This window comes from Thunnus albacares, chromosome 12, assembly GCF_914725855.1.
Source record: "Thunnus albacares chromosome 12, fThuAlb1.1, whole genome shotgun sequence".
In the NCBI taxonomy this organism is placed as follows: domain Eukaryota; kingdom Metazoa; phylum Chordata; class Actinopteri; order Scombriformes; family Scombridae; genus Thunnus; species Thunnus albacares.
In genome coordinates, this window is record NC_058117.1 from 5,532,039 (window position 1) to 5,553,620 (window position 21,582).

The 21,582-nt window shown below is 39.2% G+C and overlaps 1 protein-coding gene across 1 annotated transcript; it reads left to right on the top strand.

Moving 5' to 3' along the window:
- The first annotated feature begins 3,963 nt into the window (after positions 1–3,963).
- Positions 3,964–21,491, top strand: cop1 (COP1 E3 ubiquitin ligase). Its single transcript, XM_044368751.1, has 20 exons — positions 3,964–5,173; positions 5,323–5,382; positions 5,882–5,979; positions 7,314–7,378; positions 7,481–7,600; positions 13,593–13,661; positions 13,813–13,872; positions 14,038–14,117; positions 14,399–14,462; positions 14,865–14,979; positions 15,523–15,658; positions 16,024–16,167; positions 16,258–16,366; positions 16,509–16,590; positions 16,686–16,802; positions 18,387–18,504; positions 18,767–18,891; positions 19,172–19,332; positions 19,653–19,697; positions 20,806–21,491. The coding sequence occupies exons 1-20, from the start codon at positions 4,818–4,820 to the stop codon at positions 20,821–20,823; spliced, it is 2,142 nt and encodes a 713-aa protein (XP_044224686.1). The 5' UTR covers positions 3,964–4,817; the 3' UTR covers positions 20,824–21,491.
- The last annotated feature ends 91 nt before the right edge of the window (positions 21,492–21,582 follow it).

The window sequence follows — 21,582 nt, forward strand, 5'->3', positions numbered from 1 at the left end:
GAATATTATGCTGTTTGTAGGGGGAAAAAATTACTAGAGCTTTAAATCGCATCAGAGTTTTTACTCAAAGTTTGTGACAGCTAGATGCAGTTGAAAGCTCTGGAAAAAAAGCTAGTAAGTGGTCCTTGAGTTAGGTTTGTTTTGTCTTGTTTTTTTGGTTTTTTTTAGCAAACTACTTTTTCCAAGATCAAAAATGAACTTTCCTTCTTAGGATATTATACTGTTTTTCCCATTAAAGTAGTGTGTCTGTGTTTCCATACATTCTGAGGCAAATGTTACATCCACAGCTCACAATTTGTTACAACCTGTTTGGTCCCTCATGGCCACATCCTCCAAATTTTGACTGAACAGACTGATACTACTGGAAGAATTTTTCCCTTCATTCCTGCTTAGCCAGCAGAAGAGGTGACTCCTCAGAGCACAATGTAAGTGAATCTTCCTTCGGTAATATCCCACACACAGTTTTTGCACTAATTCCAGTATTATACAGTTTTTATGTGTCGAAAACATGCATTTTAAGTGTTGCGGAATGTCCTGATCTTTTCTTCCTTTCTGCCAAACTGTGTATATTTGCAGCTTATCATATATAGTTGAATATTTTGACACATGAAAGATATCTTGCAAATGGAAAAATCGCTTTTGGCAACTTGTGCAGGCCCTCCTAACTCAAAAGACAGGTGTACTTACTGAGATGTTTCCAGACACTGCAAACAAAATCTATACTGATCTTCAAAATGCTATAAAACTTTATAGCCACTATATACTGTCAGCTGTTTGTAGACTTTTTGGTTTTACCACCAGATCCTTGTGTAGGATTGATTTGTGCCATTGTGTTTACAATTATGACATGCAGACAAATTACCTCAATAAAGATTTTATCCATCGAAATGTTTGTTTGCTCTTTCATTTATGTATTCAGTCATTATTTATCCACTACCTCTTCTACGTGATGATTTAAAAAAAAAAAAAAAAAAGGGGGCTGTTATAGGCAGCTGTTGCTGTTCCACACCTTCTGAAATGTCGCCCCTTCCTCTCCCACAGACCCCACTATTTTTTGTCAGGCTCAATTTGCAAACAGGGTCCTGGCTCCAAGCTGGAGATGGAGATGGAGGAAGAGGCCGCTGGCAGCTATGGCAGGGGCCCCCGAAGGGGCAAAAAACGGTTCCTAAAGAGTGGGAGGCAGGAATTCAACAATCCCAGCCTGCCTGACTGAGGGATCTGCCTGCTAAACATTCAGCTTTTGCTGCTGGCGAAGTGCCCTTTGAAATCCAGCTGCAACTGTGTTGGAAAAAAAGAAACAAGAGAAATAGGAGGGGTGGGTTTCAGAGAAAGCAACAAAAAAGGGAGGGAAAGGGAGGATGAAGGAGTAGAGACAGAAGAGGAAGAGAGCGATAGAGGGTTGTGCAGTGTGTGGTAGAGTGTGTGTGTGTGTGTGTGTGTGTGTGTGTGTGAGAGAGAGAGTCTGAATGGGCGTGCCCCACCAGGGCCTCACCCCCCACTGTAAGGGACCTCCACAGATTATCCTTCATCTGAGCTTGTCGGTCTTGACCCCACTGACCCTGAGGCCCGCTCTCTGTCTCCCCTCTCTCTCTCTCTCTTTCACACACGCACACACACAAACACACACACACAGACACTTTTGCTCACTCATTCATTTCTCCACACACCATTGTTATTTTCTCCGTCACTCACTCTTTTCTCTCTTACCTCTCCGCCACTCGCTATAACCTACGATGCACCAACACTGCCGACCCTCCAGCCCCACCCCACCACCTTCACCGGCACACACATTTCCCAAACACACATACACACAACCCGGTCCCTCATGCAAAAGAGGGGGACCCAATAGGAGAAAATCCAGGCTGATGTGCAGGACAAATGAGGAGGGGAAGAAAGAAGAAAAGGGGATAAAGAAAATAGGCAAGCTTTTCACCACCACTGATATAAAATAGAAGGGGGGCGTCGGGTGCTGAGAGGGACAGATGCAACATGATGTATATACAGTACTGCAGGTGCTTTGCTCAAAGGATCTTTATTCAGAATCAGTTGTTGCATGTGCGGAGCTTTTAAAAGCTTCACATAACCAGCAAAAATTGATACTGACAATCTGGCGTTGTATGCATGCAACTTTTTTTTTTATTGTTTTAATGTTTCATCTGTCTCTTTCTTTTGTTTGGTATCTCTCCCATCACTCTGCACTGTGTCATCTCTATAAAACCCAACAGCTGAATTTAATAATCTAAAAAGTAGTTTATCTGTGTCAAAATGTAGGGGGAAAAAACTCAAAATTCCCAATTTTTAGCTTTAAAAAACATTGTATGATTCACATTTTTCACACTGCTGCATATATTTAATGCAATTAGCCAAAATATCACATAAATATTGAGTATCCCTATTAGCACACCGACTTTCCGTTCTTTCTTTTGAGTCACACAGTAAATGAAGCCCATCTTTCCCCAACTTGACTGACCTATGCTAAGCAGCACAGAGGAAGACATTTGACATGGTGGTCCTTTTCAGAGAATTTACTCTTCGATGTATCCAGTAATTTTCCTCTTGCTGAAAACCTTATTTCACATCCTAACTGTGCTCCATAATGGTACATATAAACTTCTTCCACAAACAAAAACACTGGGGAAAATCCATGTTGTGCGTGCCTACATGGAGGACCCCTTATTTGCTCACGTGGAGGTAAAAATGGAAAAGCAAGTAGCAGGGTGGATAAACTGTGAGCGTGAATACGTTAATGCTCCTTAGGTTTTATTTGCAAAGCTGCAGGTGGATGCTTGAATGACAAGACACTGTTTTTCTTGGCTCCGTCGCTGGCTGCACTTTGGGGATGTGACCTACCTGCTTGTTTTTGATGTAAAGGCAATATGATCTCAAATTAAAAAAAAAAGACAAACATGAGGAAACAATCTATATTTCTATGTTAGACTGAAATCATTATAATAATAATAATACTCCTAATCATTTTTAATGTTGATATTTGTATATTATCCTTCTATAAATCAGCATTTCATGATTTTTATGGTATTTCTGAGGCTATGGAGCTATACATCTTTTTTTATATTCTGGTGTTTTATCAGTTTGCTGATATGTTGGCCTTTTATTAATACTGGATATTGATTACATACAACAAAACTGATGGAAAGGCTCAACTTGATATTTCCCTAATGTGACATTTTGATCAGATTCCACAGAAGTATGTAGATTTATAGATTTATTATGGCTTTTGCTGTTATTGTTTATTCTGAGTTTTAAATGAGGATTTCATTGCAAAGAGAAAGAATTATCATACTATCCTTTTTAAAATGATATATTATATATTATTATTAATAATAATAATATGAATATGAATATTATTATTATTATTATTTATTTTTCTTTTTTCTTCATGATATCATATCATGCACAAGGCCAAATTGAAAGAAAACTAACATGGACAACAAAGTGGTTTTGGTCTAAAACCATAATTAGGATGAATCTCAAACAGCAGGTGAACCTTGAGAGCTGCTAGCTGTTGCACAGAGTGGCCAGAAAAATAGAAACACCTATTGCAAAGATGCAAAACATCAGCCCTGCAATAAATGCTGGACTTGAATTGTTTTTGTTGTGACTACTATTTTATTTACCTTGTGTGTTGACTCAATTTCATGTCTGCAGGCTGTGTTTTGAGGTGGCGTATTGGATTGGATGTATCTGTGAAAAAATAGTCTCAACTGAAAGGTCCTCTTGCTTTTTCTGAGCTTCTAACAGTATTGGATGCAGATGCAGTATGAAGCTCAGAGGTCTACTTATTGCTATATTAAAATGACTGCACAATATAATGGATTACAGTACAACACCACAAACTACAGCCTATTGCCATAGACATATTGTTATTAAAATTTCTCAATTTCACAAAGGTAGTTTTTATCAGAGGATTTTTTAAAAATTGTGTTAAATTAAACATATTAAGGAGCTTCTATCTTTCTGTTCACTCAGTGTAAGCACATATGCATTCTGAAAATAATGAAATAATACATTTGGGCAGAAACATTTGCAACCTGTTATGGTGATTTAGAACAGTGGTTCCCAACCTTTTTGGCTTGTGACCCCTTAAAATAAAGCAAAGTCTACCTGGGACGCCTCCTCACACGTTGCATTGTGTATCAGACTCATAGTTTTTTAGAGGCTCGAAGAGATAAACTACAGTAATTCACAATAAATAAATCAAAAATTAGTGTAAAGCTTGAAAAATACATTTTGTGTGTTCCATATGTTTTTTTTCTGTTGTCCTATCCTGCCCAATCATCTCGCGACCCCTTATATTAATCCAGCGACCCTTTGTGGGGGTCCCGATCCCAGGTTGGAAACTACCTATTTAACCACAGTTATTGCTGTGTGGATATTTCCATGAGCGCAGTTAAACTCCTCCTCGCTAGAGGGAGGTGTTTGAAAGCCGGGCGGACACTGGGTACCTGGGTAATCGAGGAAACTCAAGAGATTCCTCTCCGTAGCTAACAGTTGCTAGCCGGCTAATCTCCTGGACAACGCAGTTGTGATTTTTTTTATTGTCCGTTTCAATGTTCGTGTCTTTTCCCTTTTATATTGCAGTAGTTTTTAAATAGCCCGTCAGTGACAGAAACGAGGCAGACACCAACAGGAGACTTTAAATACGCTGGATGTTTGGCCACTGCTGCTTTCTCCCAGGATGCTAGCACATAAGCAAGCCAGCTAGCTAGCCAGCCTGCTAAAGTAGCCAAATAGCAGTGCTGTCCGGATGCTTTGAACAGAAACGCAGCGGATTTTGGGGAGTTTCTAGTCGGCCTTGCATGATGTCAAGCAACCGGTCACAGCAGAGCGCTGGCGGGGCAAGTTCAGTGCCCAGCACAAGTAGCAGCAGCAGCACAGGAGGCACCGGGAACACGACCGGTGGCGGTGGGAGTAGCGCCGTTACAAGTAATGGTAACAGTGCTGGAAATGTTGTGCCCTCCCGGACCCTGGCAGCAGTCGGCGAGGGCGGCTTGTCGGTGCCAACTTTGGCCGCCGTGCCGTCGCCCCGGGGTGGGTTCGCCTCACTGAGCAGACCCTCTGCGTCCTCAGGCAGCAGGAAGAAGTCCCTCCACCAAGCCCCCCTCTGCAACGGCCTCTTAAATTCATACGAAGATAAAAGCAACGATTTTGTGTGGTTAGTTTTTTTTTCTGGAGTGACAGCGGAAGACTTACTTCTGCAAAGTGTACCCTACGTTCAAATGCTGCTGTAAAATAGTTGTTGCAGAAGTTTGGAAGTTGAATTTTGGTACTCATTTAACAGTGTTTTGTGTTTTACTTTTTCAGTCCGATTTGCTTCGAAATGATAGAAGAGGCACACATGACTAAGTGTGGGCACAGCTTTTGGTAAGTGTTGGATTGTAGTTGTTTACACAGCAAATGTTTTGAAGCTAAGAGCAATGACACACCCGGTGAGCTGTTTTAAAGGTATTTTACAGCAAAGTGTAGAAAACTGGTCTCTTACATTTAAGATAGTCACAAACAACAATGTATGTTACTTGCCACATAATTTTACCTTCCTCAAACTCTAAACAGACCTACTGGTATTTTTACACCTCAGCAAGTTTTAAAGCCTTATGTAGGTTCCCTCTACAACAAACCTCAGTCAGTCTTTACATCACTTGTTTCACCCACTGCAAAATATTTGAGCATTTGTGTCTGTTGATGTAAAATTCAACATGCATGGGCGGATGAGTAAAGGGGGTGTGTGCATGTGTACACGTCCACCTTAATAGCTGGTAGCTCTTTCATAGCTCTATTTCAGTTATTCACACCCTTTTCTCTGTAAAAACACAAAGCTTAATTCTGTGTAGTGTAACACAAACCTGTGTTCTCCCTCCTGCAGCTTCAAGTGTATCCGCCAGAGCCTGGAGGATAGCAACAGATGTCCCAAGTGTAACTATATTGTTGATAATGTGGATCAGCTTTATCCAAACTTTCTTGGTAAGTGTTTAAAAGGTTGAAGTGGGATTTATATACACTATGAAGTGTTTCTCTGTGTATTTTTATGTTTTTTTCCAGATGATCAGAATACAATTATGAAATGAAAATGTTTTCACAGTGCTGAGCCCACAAACATATAATTGCTTGGTGCACCTCCATAGCACTATAATACAAAATGATTTAAGAGTCAAATAATTTGAATTGTTTTGTTGACATTTTGATGCTACTACTATGATAAATTAAGAGGAAAATTGAATATATTAATATTTAGTGAAATGGAATTGAATGGAAATGAGGGTCGGCCCTGTTCACACCTGGCATTAAAATGCATCTTGGGTGATCACATGTGGACAGTGCTAAGTACAGGTATGAATGCACCCAAAACGCATTGAGATCCGATCGCTCAGACCATATTTGGAGGTGGCCTGGGCTCACGTTGAAGGACTGCCTACTCAACCGACGTACTCTGTGTAAGCGGAAGTACGTACTCATCCGTGACTGCCAACAGCGCCGTACTAAAATGCGAAACAACAACAAGAAGAAGCAACACCAGGCGAAACGGATTCTTGCGGAGTACACACGAAACACTCTTGATTTGGTTCGATGAGTTTTGATTTTGCCCGTGTGCTAAGGTCTTTGCAAACTTAGAAACAACAACGCGTTTGGTCTTCGCAAATGGAAACGACGTACATGTTTATTTGCATGAACATGAAACAGGAAGTGGTCGATCATGTGGAGGTGCATTCTAATGCGGATCACCCAAGACGCATGTTAACACCAGGTGTGAACAAGGCCTGTGATGTAATACTACTAGTGAGAAATATTTGATCAAGCATTTAATGTTATTCTGCTCAAATCCCATATTAAAGTTGCAGAAAGAGGTTTTAAACATTTAACTACTTTTGAAGTGAAGTTTACTAAGCTTGTAAAAGGCTTAACTGGAATCTCAGTGGATTGAAAAGTAAATAAAAGATTAAAAATCCAGAAAACAAGAACACATGTTATACATAAACATCAAGTATAGATGGCTCAGTTTATGTTCTCACATCCTGAACAGCACAGATTCCGGTGATAAACTGAAATAAAAGCATCCTGTATGAGTTTTTGAAAGCACATAATCTCGCTATCATGGTAATGAAACTGGAAGCGGTATCATTATTTTATCTGATTTTTTTTTTTTTTTACCGCAGTATATCATGAAGCAACTACTTGCTGCTCCTCTGTTTAAGTCACAGTTTGCTCTTGTTTCTGACATTTACTTATTGAGCTTTTCTACCTCATGTCATTTACCTCCCTCCCCACCACCTACCCCACCTCATCTCACTACTTCCCAGTGAATGAACTGATCCTTAAACAGAAACAAAGGTCGGAGGAGAAGAGACTAAAATTAGATCATCCTGTAAGTCTGTTGCACACAGTTGTTTTCTATCTCATACACACATACACTGATTTTCATTATTGGAAAAGTTCTTCTAGCTAATCGGTGTCTCTGACCCTGCAGAATGGGTCCAGGTGGCAGGTCTTCCAGGACGTGTTGAGTCCTGATCAAGAGAACTTGGACCTTGCAAATGTCAACCTGATGCTGGAGCTGCTGGTTCAGAAGAAGAAGCAGCTGGAGGCGGTAAGTACAGGTCTAAGAGTGATCGGACATGCATTTCATTCTGTTTGCTCTCGGCCGTTTCTTGCACTTTGGCTGTTCAAAGCTCACGTTGCGTTTGGCAATATTTGATGGTAAAAGGTATGAAGTTATAATGAGTCACGGATGACTCATAAGCTGTTGTTCTATGTTAAAGGAGAAAAACACAGAGTCAAGATTCACACATAGACTAATCGGGGGTTAACCATGCATGAAATTCAAGTGAGACCATAAAAAATGTCAGAGAGGATTTGATGAAGAGATCATATGATTATGACAGATGAATTCTTTACACTGAAAAACAGGCGGCACAGTGGATCAGTGATCAGAACTGACATCAGGAAGCATTTTTGTCTGTTTGCAGGCTCCATGCGACTCTCCGCAGGATAACCACATATCTAGACAATATTTATTCATTATTATGAAATATTTAAATCGTCAAAACAGTTTTATAAGCCTCCCCATTTAGTTGTGGAAGGATGACAGGGGAGTGTTTTTGTCATCTCTCTGTAGGTACATGATTATGGGAGTTTTCTCAGCATGACTGCATGCATCATACCAGCTTTTATACAGTGTGAGGAAGTGGTTTAGCAGTCGCTCTCCCAGCTGATACGGTCCTGTAAATGTGAGTGCATGAGCGACGGCGTATCTGGGATTTGCAGTTGTACCATATTATACGTGCGGTACCCTGTTTTTCTGCAAAGAGATGCTTGAGGCTGTGTGGAAAGAGTCAAGAATTGAGTGGTATTATTCTGTAATACTTACAAATACAATGTGTGTTTCCTGGATCACACTGACAATTACTCTGTACATGCAGTAAAACCTTACTCCGAGAATATGAAACATCCCCTTTTTTGTTTTACTTGTTTTTGACAATCTGTGTGAAATGAAAACAAGTCACAGGAAAAGAGAAGTGGGTACCACAGTCTATCCTGTTGACTTATGATCTGTCCCATCAGCACTCTCTCAGGGCGATAGAAGGCATTGAGTTTTTGTTTTGAAATTGAGTTGCATCACATGTGAGGAGAAATTGCACCGAGCATCTGCTTTTGAATTGCAAACACTCAGTATGGCGTTCCAGAGGGAGCTGCACACCGTCTTCAGCTTCTCTCTGGGACACACATGCTTATCGTTATATTTCTCCCTCCTTCACACACACACATGCAGTATCTCTTTGAGTGGCTGTCATAGTAACAGGTGCACACACTAGCATTAGATTGATAACCTGTTGCAGATAGATCAGTACCTGTGTGTTTGTCTGCAAAATCCAACATATGTTTTTGTCAGATTCTTGCTCCTTGGCTCACCTGGTGCAATTTATCAACATTTTTCTCTTTGCTTATGCTCATGATCATGTTTTGAATGACATATTGGCTTGTAGACAGTTCTTGACCCCTTTCTTCATCATAGCCATTCATCAAACCTTCAGGCAACAGAAGCCTGTTGTCTCTCTTCCTGCCATTTCAAAAGTCTTCTCAGAAAGCAGCGTAAAGGTATGAAATGATCACAGGCCTGTTGAATCTGCCCTCAGTACAGGAGTATTCAGATCATTCAGTACCTGTGAACTGCTCACACTGGGCCTCGTTCACAAACAGTGCGTACGCACACATCTGTGCTTTAACCGTGCGTACAAACGTTTTAAGCACAAATCCAGGATTCATCAATATGTTCTTACCTGAATTTGTTCTTACTCTGCGAACGAATTTACAACTGCCTCAGACCATGTTACACACAAATCATAAACAGTCTTAATAAAATGATATGCTCAATATTTATTCAATGTAAACAGTTTATTAGAACCACAATTATTCAAAACATGATTGGGCCTAATTAAACAAGATTTAAAGTGTGAAATTGCTACTAATACACATTTTATTCACTAATTATAAAATCAGATAATAAGACATTATCCATAAATCATCATTATAAATGTAATGAAGTTATTAATATATTCCACTTTTAGATGACAGTAGCTTATATATCAGAATTTCCATATTGGAATATGACAGCGATTAATTTTGCCATCAGATTTGATATTTGTAGCTGGTTACCCAGCAGCCTGTTCACTGTCCTCACAGTCTGATAGAGCAGTAGTGACACAGTGAGAGACGCTCTGCTTTCACTACAGCACGGCCACCAAACATGATGCACACCTGGTGCAGCCGTAGAGATCTATTTATTTAGTTACGGACGTACTGTGAGGTAATAGTGCAACAGGCATGTAGACTGTATACAGGATTCACAATCGGGCTCCAAACGGTTGTTTACCATCTACTTCTGAAACTATTGTTTGCATTTCACTAGCAGCAAAGTTTTTTCTACATTTTTACCATCATGGCCCTCCAACACAGCTTTCCTTATATAGAGAAATGGGGGTGTGGTAGTATGGAAATGATCAATAGCGGGGATGCGCCTGTCAGTCTAGAATGATTCTGATTCAGAACAAAATTAAGAACAAAATGGACCAGTGTGCACATGTCATGAATCCGACGATAATTTTGAGTGCACGCTCATTTTGTGCTCAAAGTCATTTCATTTCTACGCACATATTAGTGAATGAGGCCCATTAACATGAACCCCCTCCTGTAATCAAAACCTGACTCCAAGTGGTTACACAAGAAACACGAGCTTGTCTGAGCTTTAGTTTTGGAAAGCACTCAGGCTAGAAATAAGGTGTTTATTAGGGAAACATTGATGGTGTTCCACTGGATTGTTTAAAACCACAGTTTATAGACGGCAGGCTTATTTTCATCCGTAGAGCAGCAGCAGCAGCAGCAGCCTCCGTCAGAGCTACTACCTCAACAGCTCGGGTGAAGCATGAGAATGACTTTGCGAGGGCATAAAGACAAACTTAAAGCTAGTGTCCTGGAACACCACAACGGTAGCAGGATTTCTTTACTGGTTTATATTGGTCAAATTGAAGGAGGAGTACAGCACACAGATGTGCTCTTTTCACGAGGCACTGCTTTATTTGATCTGACTGCACTGGTCAGTGAAAAAAAACCGCTAAGCATTGATGTAACGCCTGCGGGATTGTCCATGTCCCCATGCGCAGTCCCACTTCGTGCGGTTCACTCTTTGATGCCTGTGAAGTGAGACACTTGAGAATTCACAAGAATGCGATATTCAATTACTCAATTGTTCTTATACGGGTTGTAACAGAAATGACTCTGACAATCAACGTTTTCTGAACTGCCAATAGATGTTTTATCAGCTGTTATGTCGCTGCTTCCAAGCTTTTATTCCGCAGTTCTCCCTTTTGTATTTATGCAAAGAGACCAGGTCAAATTTCTGATTGACCACACTATCTACTGCATTACTGATCCTGGTTCTGTTCATCTGCCTGGTGGAATAGTTCATCTGGCTCATTGACTGAATTTAGCAGCTGCTTTTAATTTTTTGGCTGGACCGCAACAGCGAGGCCAGCCCTACAAACCCGGAATGTCTGTCTGTCACTGAGTCACTGACTGACTGAATGAGTGACGGAGTTACACCATTGGTTGGCTGAAGTGGGACAGCCAAGTATCCCAGAATGCATTTCCACCATTTCGCGGTGATGGTGGAGATTGTGAGGCAGGCCTAAAGCTGTTGTAAATGTTGTTGTAGGGCTGTTAATATGTCACTTTATTAAGTTTTAATATTTTTCAGGCGAGAATGTAACCGTTTAGATTCCCACTATGTGGTCAGTTTATCCAATAACACCATTTGGAAATTTGCTCCCATGTTTTGGGATGATGTGAGGCCGGGTGCAAGCAGCCAGCAGCTCCACTCCTGAGATGACCAGTCAACGTCTGTTGTCATCCCAAGGCAGAGTCGGACTGGCCATCGGGAGCACGGGAGAAATCCCGGTGGGCCGGTCGCTATGTGGGCCGTTCCAGCAGCCTATTATACAAAAACAAGAGTCTCTTATGTCTTTTCCTCACCAAATACAAAAGCTCTTGCAAGGCGTTTTAACTTTTCTTTGAAAAAATAAGCCACACAAGGTAAAAAGGACGTTATCTCTATGTCTCTAACAGAAGGTCTTAACATTTTGGACTTTTCCTCATTCAAACATATTCAAAATGAACTGGATCAAAAGATTTCTAAAAGATCCAGATAGCATGTGGAATATTATCCCAAACTGTTTTAAAAAATAAAGTAGGTGGTCTTATTTTTTTAATAATGTTTCCTTATGCTGTCAGTAAACTTCCTATCAACTTTCATAGGCAAGTTGGAGCTGGTCCCTTCTATACAGGCACAAATATTCTCCTCACAAATGGAATAATATTAACATCATGTACAGAAAACAAATCATTACTTTCTGAAAATTGGTTTAACAACATTTTGCTTGTAAAACAGCTATTTAATTGTGAAGTGCTTCTGTATTCATATTAAGGTTTTATAGAGAAATATAGTGTTCCTGTCTCCCCAATTGAGCATAGTACTGTAATTAACACACTGTCAACTGGTATTATACAGTATGATATATCACATTGATTATCACGTTCATTGCTAATATAGAAGACAAATGTTCTTTGTAATTACATGGTGAAACACTAGAACATGTGTGTGCTTTTGGCTGATTTTCAGTTGGATCTTAAATATTTTGGTAAGGAAATTTTACTAAAAGAAGATTTATTATCAATATTCAAGACACCTTAATTTCACCAGCAATGAACAATGTCATTTTCTCGTTATTTTAGCCAAATTTTACATAAAATGGAATTCATGAAGAAGTTAGCATCTTTATATTACATTTAAGCACACAGATCTATGCGTGTATATCCAAACATTACATATACAGTCCAGCCATATACCAGGTTATGACCTAGTCTTGTTTCAAAGAACATTTTCTGATATATTTTTGTTAGCGCTTACTTCTTCTACTTGATCAAATGTCAGCTATCAATTTTAGATCTTTATTTAGAGATAAAATTTGATGGTTGCATCAAATTCATACTTTCTAACCAAATGCACACCTTTTTTTATTTTGTTTTTACAGATTTTGCAACTTAAAGGACCAGTCAGTATGTTTTTTGACCGTGTCAGTTACAGATGTAGTCACATATATAATTGATACAGATAAAATCAGTATTTTCTGTGTTTGTCAGCAGATCTTAATTGGAAATATTGGACTGTATTACTCCTGTATTATACAAATACTACAGATGTAAACTTATAATCACTTCAGAAACCTTTAACTTACATGTTAGTTGTCCAGTTTTAGTTTTTATCACACAGTTTGGGAGTGATAGCAGGTTCCGATCCTGTGTTTTGTGTTGGGCTTTCATCAAGTATTTCGCCCTCAAGCTACTTAAAGGAAATATCTGGAGTTTTTGTTGTAGTTTACTTTGACTGCTGTTTGTGTTAGTTTAGACCACATAAAGAGGTTGCCAAATATGAGCGTTAGTCCAAAATTTGACTTAACTTCCTGCCCTTGGTAAATTTTGTTATGCTAGGCATTTGAAGCATGAGAAACCTCTGGCCACAGTTGTCAACATTCAACTTTTAACACCCTATAAACCCTTGGGTTTGGGATTGTTTCCTGTAGTTTAGTCAAATAGCATACAATGATCTGTGGCTCATTTTGCATAGAAGAAGACTGAGATGGGTAATCTCAGGTGTCAGTTGTTTTTCATGTGCCCACGTATATTAAGGTTTTATTAAATGACTCCAAATGTTCTTGCCCTTTTTCTGCACAAGGTTTTAGTTTGAGTGGAAGTACACTTGATGAAGACATGTGTGTGTATGTGATGTGAATCTAAGAATATGTACAAACTTTTCTACATCATTTTGTTTTTCTGAGCAAAAAAAACAATGTTGAAAAAACAAGATTAACCTAGAGGGACCAGAGCTTTACTGTTCGTCATGTGTTTCCCATTGAGGTCTTAACATTTTTATATTATTTTTTATTATCTTTTCAACGGATAAGCAAAGGTAATCTGCGGCTTCGCTTGTAGTTGTGTGAGATTATGAATGATGTCCGTCTCTCCACTAGGAATCCCAAGCAGCTCAGAGACAGATCCTCATGGAGTTTCTTAAAGAGGCCAGGAGAAACAAGAGAGAGGTACTGTTGTTTTATATAAATAATGTCCACATTTTACAGACAGAGCTTCTTCTGTTGAAGAAAACTCAACGTTGTACAAATAAAACAAAGTTTTAAGTGTAAAAAAAGACCACATGCAGGATTATTTATCTGTTTGTGTCTCTGTCAACAGCAACTGGAACAACTACAGAAAGAGCTTAACTTTCTTGAAGAGGACATTAAGCGTGTCGAGGTAAAGTAACTCACCCCCTTACATAGTCTGAAGATGTGTTACCAAACTCTAATTCACAGCATGTTCTCATAGAAAACATAGAGGAGCAGTGCACATGATTATGAACTTGCTTTATATTGTCTTCATCTAGACAACCAAACATGTTATTTCTGTGTATTTTTCCAGGAAATGAGCGGGCTGTACTCTCCAATGATGGAGGCAGAGTGTACGGTGCCTAACGTAGAGGCTCCCTCACCAGCACCCAGGTACAACTGGCCTCTTAACTAATTATCTCTATCAAACATCACTGTACAAACATCATTCAGCTTTTTTTTTCTTTTTCTTTTACAAAAATAGAAACTAGTTCCCAGCAGAGATCTGTGCTTACTGATTGAAATGTTTTGCTTGTTATCTTCAATAACAACTGCAGTATACTGTATGTTTATTGTGAAGCTACTCAGCAGGACATAACAAAGTCAGTACACTATCACATTTCATGTACTTAAAAACAACTCTGTGTGTACTTGTTTGTTTGTTTGTTGAGTAGCTGTAGTAGTATTATGGAGCCACCAGACTACAGCCAACCTCCAGGATTTGGTGGAACAGCCCAGGTCAGTCAGATAAATGCAGCTGCTGTTTTTTATTTATTTGTAACCTTGTTTGAAAGTCATTCCTGTTATTTTCATGTTCTTGTTTGATTGAAAATGTTTTGTAGTCCCTAAAATTATGTGGATGCAGACCACTGACTATTAAATGAAAGGAAAAAAAACTTCAATTCCTTTTAAAACAAATATATATACATATACATGTTTTTGACACATAGTGTGGAATCACTAAAAAAAGCAGGGCCTATTGAATGTAGGCATATACTTAGAAAAATCAGTTACAGTCTCATAACCCTAACCCCTAAACCCTAACCCTATAAATGAGTTTTTACAGTGTAAATGTTAGTATGAGTTTAGCACTGAGTCACTGATGTTCTGTTTAGATAACTTGACTGTTCTCTCAAACAGGGAAAAAGACAGACCTGGTACAACAGCACTCTGGCGTCAAGGAGGAAACGGCTGACGGCTCATTTCGATGATCTGGAGCAGTGCTACTTCTCCAACAAAATGTCACGCATCACAGGTAGCGATCCTACAATAAATACCATCAGTGTCTTTCATTTGTGGTTGTTGACAGTACTATAGCAACCAGACTCAAACATCTGCTGTCAGAAAAATATCTGTTGTTCTGATGTCGTACACCAGTCGTCTGAAGAAGCAGGATATTGACTTTAGGAGATGAGTGGATTGATGATAGTGTCTGCCACACCCCAGTATTATTTCCTAAAATGACAGCCACATTTACCACAAACGTCACTGCTCTTGATGTTTCTGATGACAAGTCTCAGCTCTTAGCATTGAAAGAATGCACCATTATTCTGTTTTGTGTTGCAAAGCAAGCTGGCGGGCTTCCAGGGAAATCTGACATGTGGCACACAGTACAAATGGTCTTTGTGTTTGGTTATTATGTCAATGTGATGAGAATTTATTGATGTTAAGTAAGCCAAAACTTCTTCATCATTCAGCTTGCTAATGTTTTTCCTCTCTTTGTCAATAACATGCAGTTAGTTTTTGTCCCCATTGCTTCTTCTGAACAGAATTTAAAGTGCATGTCTGGTGTTTTTAGATGAAGGCAGGAACTTGAACCAGCTCGATGACTTCATGGAGTGTCTGTCCAAGTTCACCCGCTACAACTCTGTGCGGCCGCTGGCCACCCTCTCCTACGCTAGTGACCTCTACAACGGCTCCAGTATTGTCTCCAGGTGTGTCTTATACACCTTTCAGCATCAATCTTTAATGACTCGCTGTGTAATTAACACGATTCTGAAGCCTGATGTCACATGGTGAAGTTATGGAAATGATGTTCTCCATAAATAAGTGAACAGAAATGTGTGACTTGTTTAATGAAACAGGTCAGGCTATGTGGATGGTCTGACCTGTTCATGACTTATCCTCTATAACAACTGCAGTATATATTTTACTTTGTTTACTTTTCAGTAGCACAACATTGGTATCACAGTCCATATGTTCAGTGTGTTACCTACTATAAAGTGGGAAATGCATAGAAATGTTTTATTCTTGTTCAGTCTACTCTTTTTCAGTGACTGTATTCTCACCTGTGTTTTAGTATTGAGTTTGACCGTGACTGTGACTACTTTGCCATCGCTGGTGTGACCAAGAAAATCAAGGTGTTTGAGTATGGCACCGTGATCCAGGATGCAGTGGACATCCACTACCCTGTCAACGAAATGACCTGCAATTCCAAAATCAGGTAAAAGCCAAAAATGAACTAATGATGTTTTTAAGAATGTGAGTAGTGTAAATGTTATAATGAAAGTGATTCCAAACTTGTTTACTGTAGCTGTATCAGCTGGAGCAGTTATCACAAGAACCTTCTGGCAAGCAGTGACTATGAGGGTACCGTCATCCTGTGGGACGGATTCACCGGCCACAGGTCCAAAGTCTACCAGGTAATGATACCCAGGTCCTAGAGCGTTGTCAATACTGGTAAACTCCGTGTTTGACCAAATTGATCGCTTGGTTTAAAAAATCCATTTCATCAATACTGTTGTCATGATGACCTTTTTAAGATTTCTGTTGCTTTCTTTTCAGGAACACGAAAAAAGGTGTTGGAGCGTCGACTTCAATCTGATGGACCCCAAACTCTTAGCCTCCGGTTCTGATGATGCTAAAGGTAACTGAGTCTCTCTGAAATCATGTTCCCACTTTCCAGTTTCTATTACACCTTTCTTTTAACCGTCATGAAATGTTCTCATCTTTGTTTTTCAGTGAAGTTATGGTCAACCAATCTTGACAACTCAGTGGCCAGTATTGAGGCCAAGGCCAATGTCTGCTGTGTTAAGTTCAGTCCAACATCCAGGTATCATCTGGCGTTTGGCTGTGCAGGTAAGATGAGGATTAGATTTAGGTTTTGAGTATTAGATTTTTTTTGTTTTCTTTGTCTAACAGGGTGTATCAGCAGATTTAGATTCAGCAATACATAGGTTGCAGGATGATAATAGTTTTACCTGGGCCTTACATCCAATTCAGGTTTTTTTATACATCCAAGTTCAAAAGTCCATAGTAAATAACATGAGAATTTGGTCAGTGCTGCCAGCTGTCTCCTTCAAAATCACAGGCAGATAAACGTCTTTCCCCATTGGGGTGTAACATTATTGTTGTGCTCTGACAGGGTACAAACACCTTACACCACTGCACTTTCTCCTGGTAGACAACTAAATTTCTTCTGTGGTCACACAGACTCCGGTGGTCCAGACAAACTTCTGAAATCTTCATTTATTACTTTCCCAAAGGAGATATAAGAATTAGAAATATTTTGTTGTAAACAGAAACAGTCCTTTGAGTAACGAACATTGGATGAACAGAGCTCTGTGTTATCCAGCGGTGAATTGCCCTGGCTTATTTACCCCATTCTCTGTGTCTCTGAGGTCCAAGTCCTCTAAGCCTGGAAAAGGAAACCCCTCCTTGGTTTACTGTCAGGAGTAAAATTCAGACTCTGGACTTAAAGCCAGCAGCACATAACTTGTTAGAAAAACATATTTTAGAAAGCGTCAACAAAAGACTTTGCGCCACCATTTCCCTTTGGCTACCTGCCTCAGTTGTTGCTGGATATGGCACTGATATGACCTGACATTGTTAGAAGTTATGACACTTAGGGTGTAACAGTTCTGAAACTGAGATCAAAACTGCGACACAAATGTCCACGGTCTTGCGACAGGGTTCCGTCCTCCGTGTGGCCCCCCCCAACCTGCAGCCACCGCTGTTGTCATTACGTTACTAATGTATCAAAACCCACACAACACCCATGAAATGACTCATTTCACTGTCAGAATTTGATCCATTCAGTCCAATAACATTTGGAAAGTCTAGAAGATCCGCACGATCAAATTATTTCATCCCCATTCAAGCTAGGAGAGGACTAACCTGAGGTTAGCTGTCTCGGCTGGCGGAAGTCTCTGGTGCATATTACCATAATTACCGGTGACGCATTAACAAAAAACTAACAGAGCAAATGGACGCAGATCAGAAAACAAAGAGGCTCTGTACTAAAATATGAGCAAATATTATTATCAAACAGAGGAAATTAGAAATAAAAGCCTCTCTCTAATGCTTCCAATGAAGGCCTGGTACCCTCTGCAGTTCAGCTAAATAAAGTAATTGACAGTAATTTTGTTTACTTAGTTAATATGTAGACTGGTCCATGGCAAAATGTATTTATTTATTTTTGTTAACTTAGTTAATTTATATGAAGTTAATTTATAAAGTTAATCTACCTTCATAGTGTTCTTGATATTCCAAATTGTAGTTGTAATAAAACCCAGAACCAAAAAAAAAAAGCCTAACCTGAATTGAATAGTGGATCGTTCTAGAAGACACCTAACCAAGTAACCTTACAGTCAACACCCCCAACCACCTCCGTCTGAATACAAACAACGTCTTCAGGACTGTTTTTTTTCCTTTCGTTCACAGACCATTGTGTCCACTACTACGATCTGCGCAACACTAAACAGCCAATCATGGTGTTCAAAGGCCACAGGAAAGCTGTGTCCTACGCCAAGTTTGTCAACGGCGAAGAAATCGTTTCTGCGTAAGTCATCTTAGTTTTATTTACAGCGGGTTTCACAGTTGATTGGGGTTTTTTTTTTGTTTGTTTTCTTCAGTTTTATTATACATATATTTGGATGTGTCATGTACATTTATCTCCAATTTAGAAACCTGATTACATCATTAACTGAGTGTTTATAAGCTGTTGCATGAGCTGGCAAAGATACATATGCTGATTTTCACAAAAAATACCCAGATTCACCTAAACGCCCGACACTTCTGTGTTAAAACTCTTTACATGACAGGTCGACAGACAGTCAGCTGAAACTATGGAATGTCAACAAACCTCACTGCCTGCGCTCCTTCAAGGGTCACATTAACGAGAAGAACTTTGTAGGCCTGGCCTCCAATGGAGACTATGTTGCCTGTGGTAAGCCTTTACTTTGAATAAAACCTAGAGGATATCGGCCATGTTGAAAATGAATCTGTAATGCAGTGTTTCATTGATATTTGTTCAGCCACACAGGGAGAAAATACCACTGGCAGTAACAACAGCTTGCAGATCCCTGTAACTGTACAAATACCATATCTAAAAATGATGTTAATGTCAATAATACATCACCTGTCTGTCTGTGTGTGTGTGTGTGTGTGTGTGTGTGTGTGTGTGTGTGTGTGTGTGTGTGTGTGTGTGTGTGTGTGTGTATATACAGGCAGTGAGAACAATTCCCTGTACCTATACTACAAAGGACTTTCCAAGACACTTTTAACGTTCAAGTTTGACACAGTGAAGAGCGTCCTGGACAAGGACAAAAAGGAAGACGACACCAACGAGTTTGTCAGTGCTGTCTGCTGGAGGGCCCTGCCTGATGGAGTGAGTTCATCTCATTATTTTTACGGTTTTGGGAATATTAGACCAGCTGGTTAGTTATTCCTCTCTGCTTTTAGAAACCATCGAGGTCAGAGTAATGCACACCATCTATTGTTAAGTTGAAAATGTGTTTTAGCCGTGGAAAAGGTCAATTCAATTCTCTTTAGTATGTTCCAGTTCAGGAGAAGGAATTGAACAAATATTTTTTTCACAGTAGAGTCCTATTTTCATTATTGTCACATTCACATTTTTTATTCTAATATTTTCCTGAAGGTAATTAAATATCCATGAAGTAACATGCACTGTGTTATGCTTTTTTTCAGGAGTCAAATGTACTGATTGCTGCAAACAGTCAAGGAACAATCAAGGTTTGTGTTTTGACACTTACAAAAACATGCTAATAACCGCAAGCCTGTTGTTTCACATGTCATAAACTACAGTGAAAGCATCCTGTCTAGTTAGGGGATTTATTTGATTGACAGAAAATGATTTTAATTGACAACTACAGTACTGTAATAATTTATCAATTATTTTAAGTCTTTTTTCATACAGAAAATTTCAAACATTCACTTCTAAAATGTGAGGATTTGCTGCTTTTCTTTGTCCTATGATAGACAAAATATATTTATGTTCTAGATGCTTCGACAAACAAGCAATTTTAATGTCACCTTAGGCTCTGGGTGATAATAATGAAACAAGAAATATTTGGAAGATGAATCAATAATAAAAAAAAATATATTATTTGCACCCCTATGGTATTGTTGCCCCACGATGTGTCCTACAGTTTTCCACACAATATCAGTTAATCTGCTGATTGTTCTCTGGATTAATCAATTAATCTCTTAAAATAGTCCAAACATTTCCCACAGCCAAAAGTGGCATCTTGAAATGTCTTGTTTTGTCTGATCAACAGTCCAAAACCCAGATATTTAGTTTAAAACAAAGAGAAGCCACAAATCCTCACATTTGGGAAGGTGCAAACTTGGAATGTGGGATGTTTTGCTCAAAAAATGAAACTTGATTAAACAAGGCCAATTAGTTTCAATCAATCAACTAATACTACATAATATACTAATACTAATAATACAAAAGCAGCCTGCGTTATTCAGCTTTTATCATGTTTTTCTGTGGAGACACATCCATAATACACATGTAATGCCTCTCAGAGCTATTGGCGGTCATACACAGATCAGAGTTCTGATGGAAACAGTCATTTTTGGATGCGTGTGTACAAAAAGCCCAAAATGCATTTCACCTTCATTGCACGCTCCGTAACAGTGACTCATATAACACTGGACACAGTATCTGAAATCTTTTCATAAATAGCTCCGCTCAGGTTGAGAGACGCTCTAAAAGCCTATTTGTGAATTTTCATGAAACTATATAAGCAGATGTACACAGCTTTGTGTCTTCACTTATTTTTGGACTTTTAACATCCTTCCAGGTAACATCAACATGTCTTTTCTCTCCACACAGGTACTCGAACTCGTCTGAAGGCCCACCGGATCTTTGTGTGATGAGAACTACCATCAGCCTCTCTTTGTTTGGTTGAGTATCAGTCTGATGCATGGAGAGGCCAGGCTGCCTGCTGAACCAGGACGCCCGACACCGCCGGGAAAAGCTGAATAAACGGAAACTGTCTTATTTTAATGAGCTACAAATTTTGGACAGCAAGAAAAGACTTTGGACCAGTACATCAGTGTAGAAGGAGAAGATGTGCTGTCATTTTACAGCAAAAAAAACTGAGGACCTAGCCTGGGCACAAAACGGAACAAGAGACTTTAGAAAGCATTTTTGTTTCTTTTCAGTAAAGTTATATCAGCTACAATAGAACACCTCTTTGTGGTTTTAGGTCAAATCAAATCTTGTACCTTTTTTTTTTTTTAATTAAGCTGTTGCTCCTGAGGGTACAGTCCAGCCAAACTCTACTAGTGTGATGCATTTCCCTTTTAAAGGCCAAAGCACAAGAGTAAATGACAAAAATGATGTCTTCACATAAAGCTTTTAACCCCCCCTCCCTCTCCCCTCCCCATTGTTTGTCAATCTTGTTTTCCCTCTTTATGTGTAGTTTTTGTGTTTTTTTTTTTTTTGTTTGTTTTTTTTTGAGGGTTTTTTTTTTTCCAGATTGGGAGAAACCAGTTTTAATAAATATGACTTGAATTCATTCTGTCAAGCGTATCATCAGTTCATTTGAGTGTAGAAACTGAGGTATTGTATGGAAATACAGGAAGACCAATGAATTATGGAAATATC

Excerpts from the sequence above, each read along its gene's own strand:
- cop1 (XM_044368751.1), top strand. The coding sequence starts at position 4,818 with ATGATGTCAAGCAACCGGTCACAGCAGAGCGCTGGCGGGGCAAGTTCA. Across the intron at positions 14,463-14,864 it reads GATTTGGTGGAACAGCCCAG|GGAAAAAGACAGACCTGGTA; the intron begins GTCAGTCAGATA and ends TCTCTCAAACAG. Across the intron at positions 16,168-16,257 it reads ACCTGCAATTCCAAAATCAG|CTGTATCAGCTGGAGCAGTT; the intron begins GTAAAAGCCAAA and ends TGTTTACTGTAG.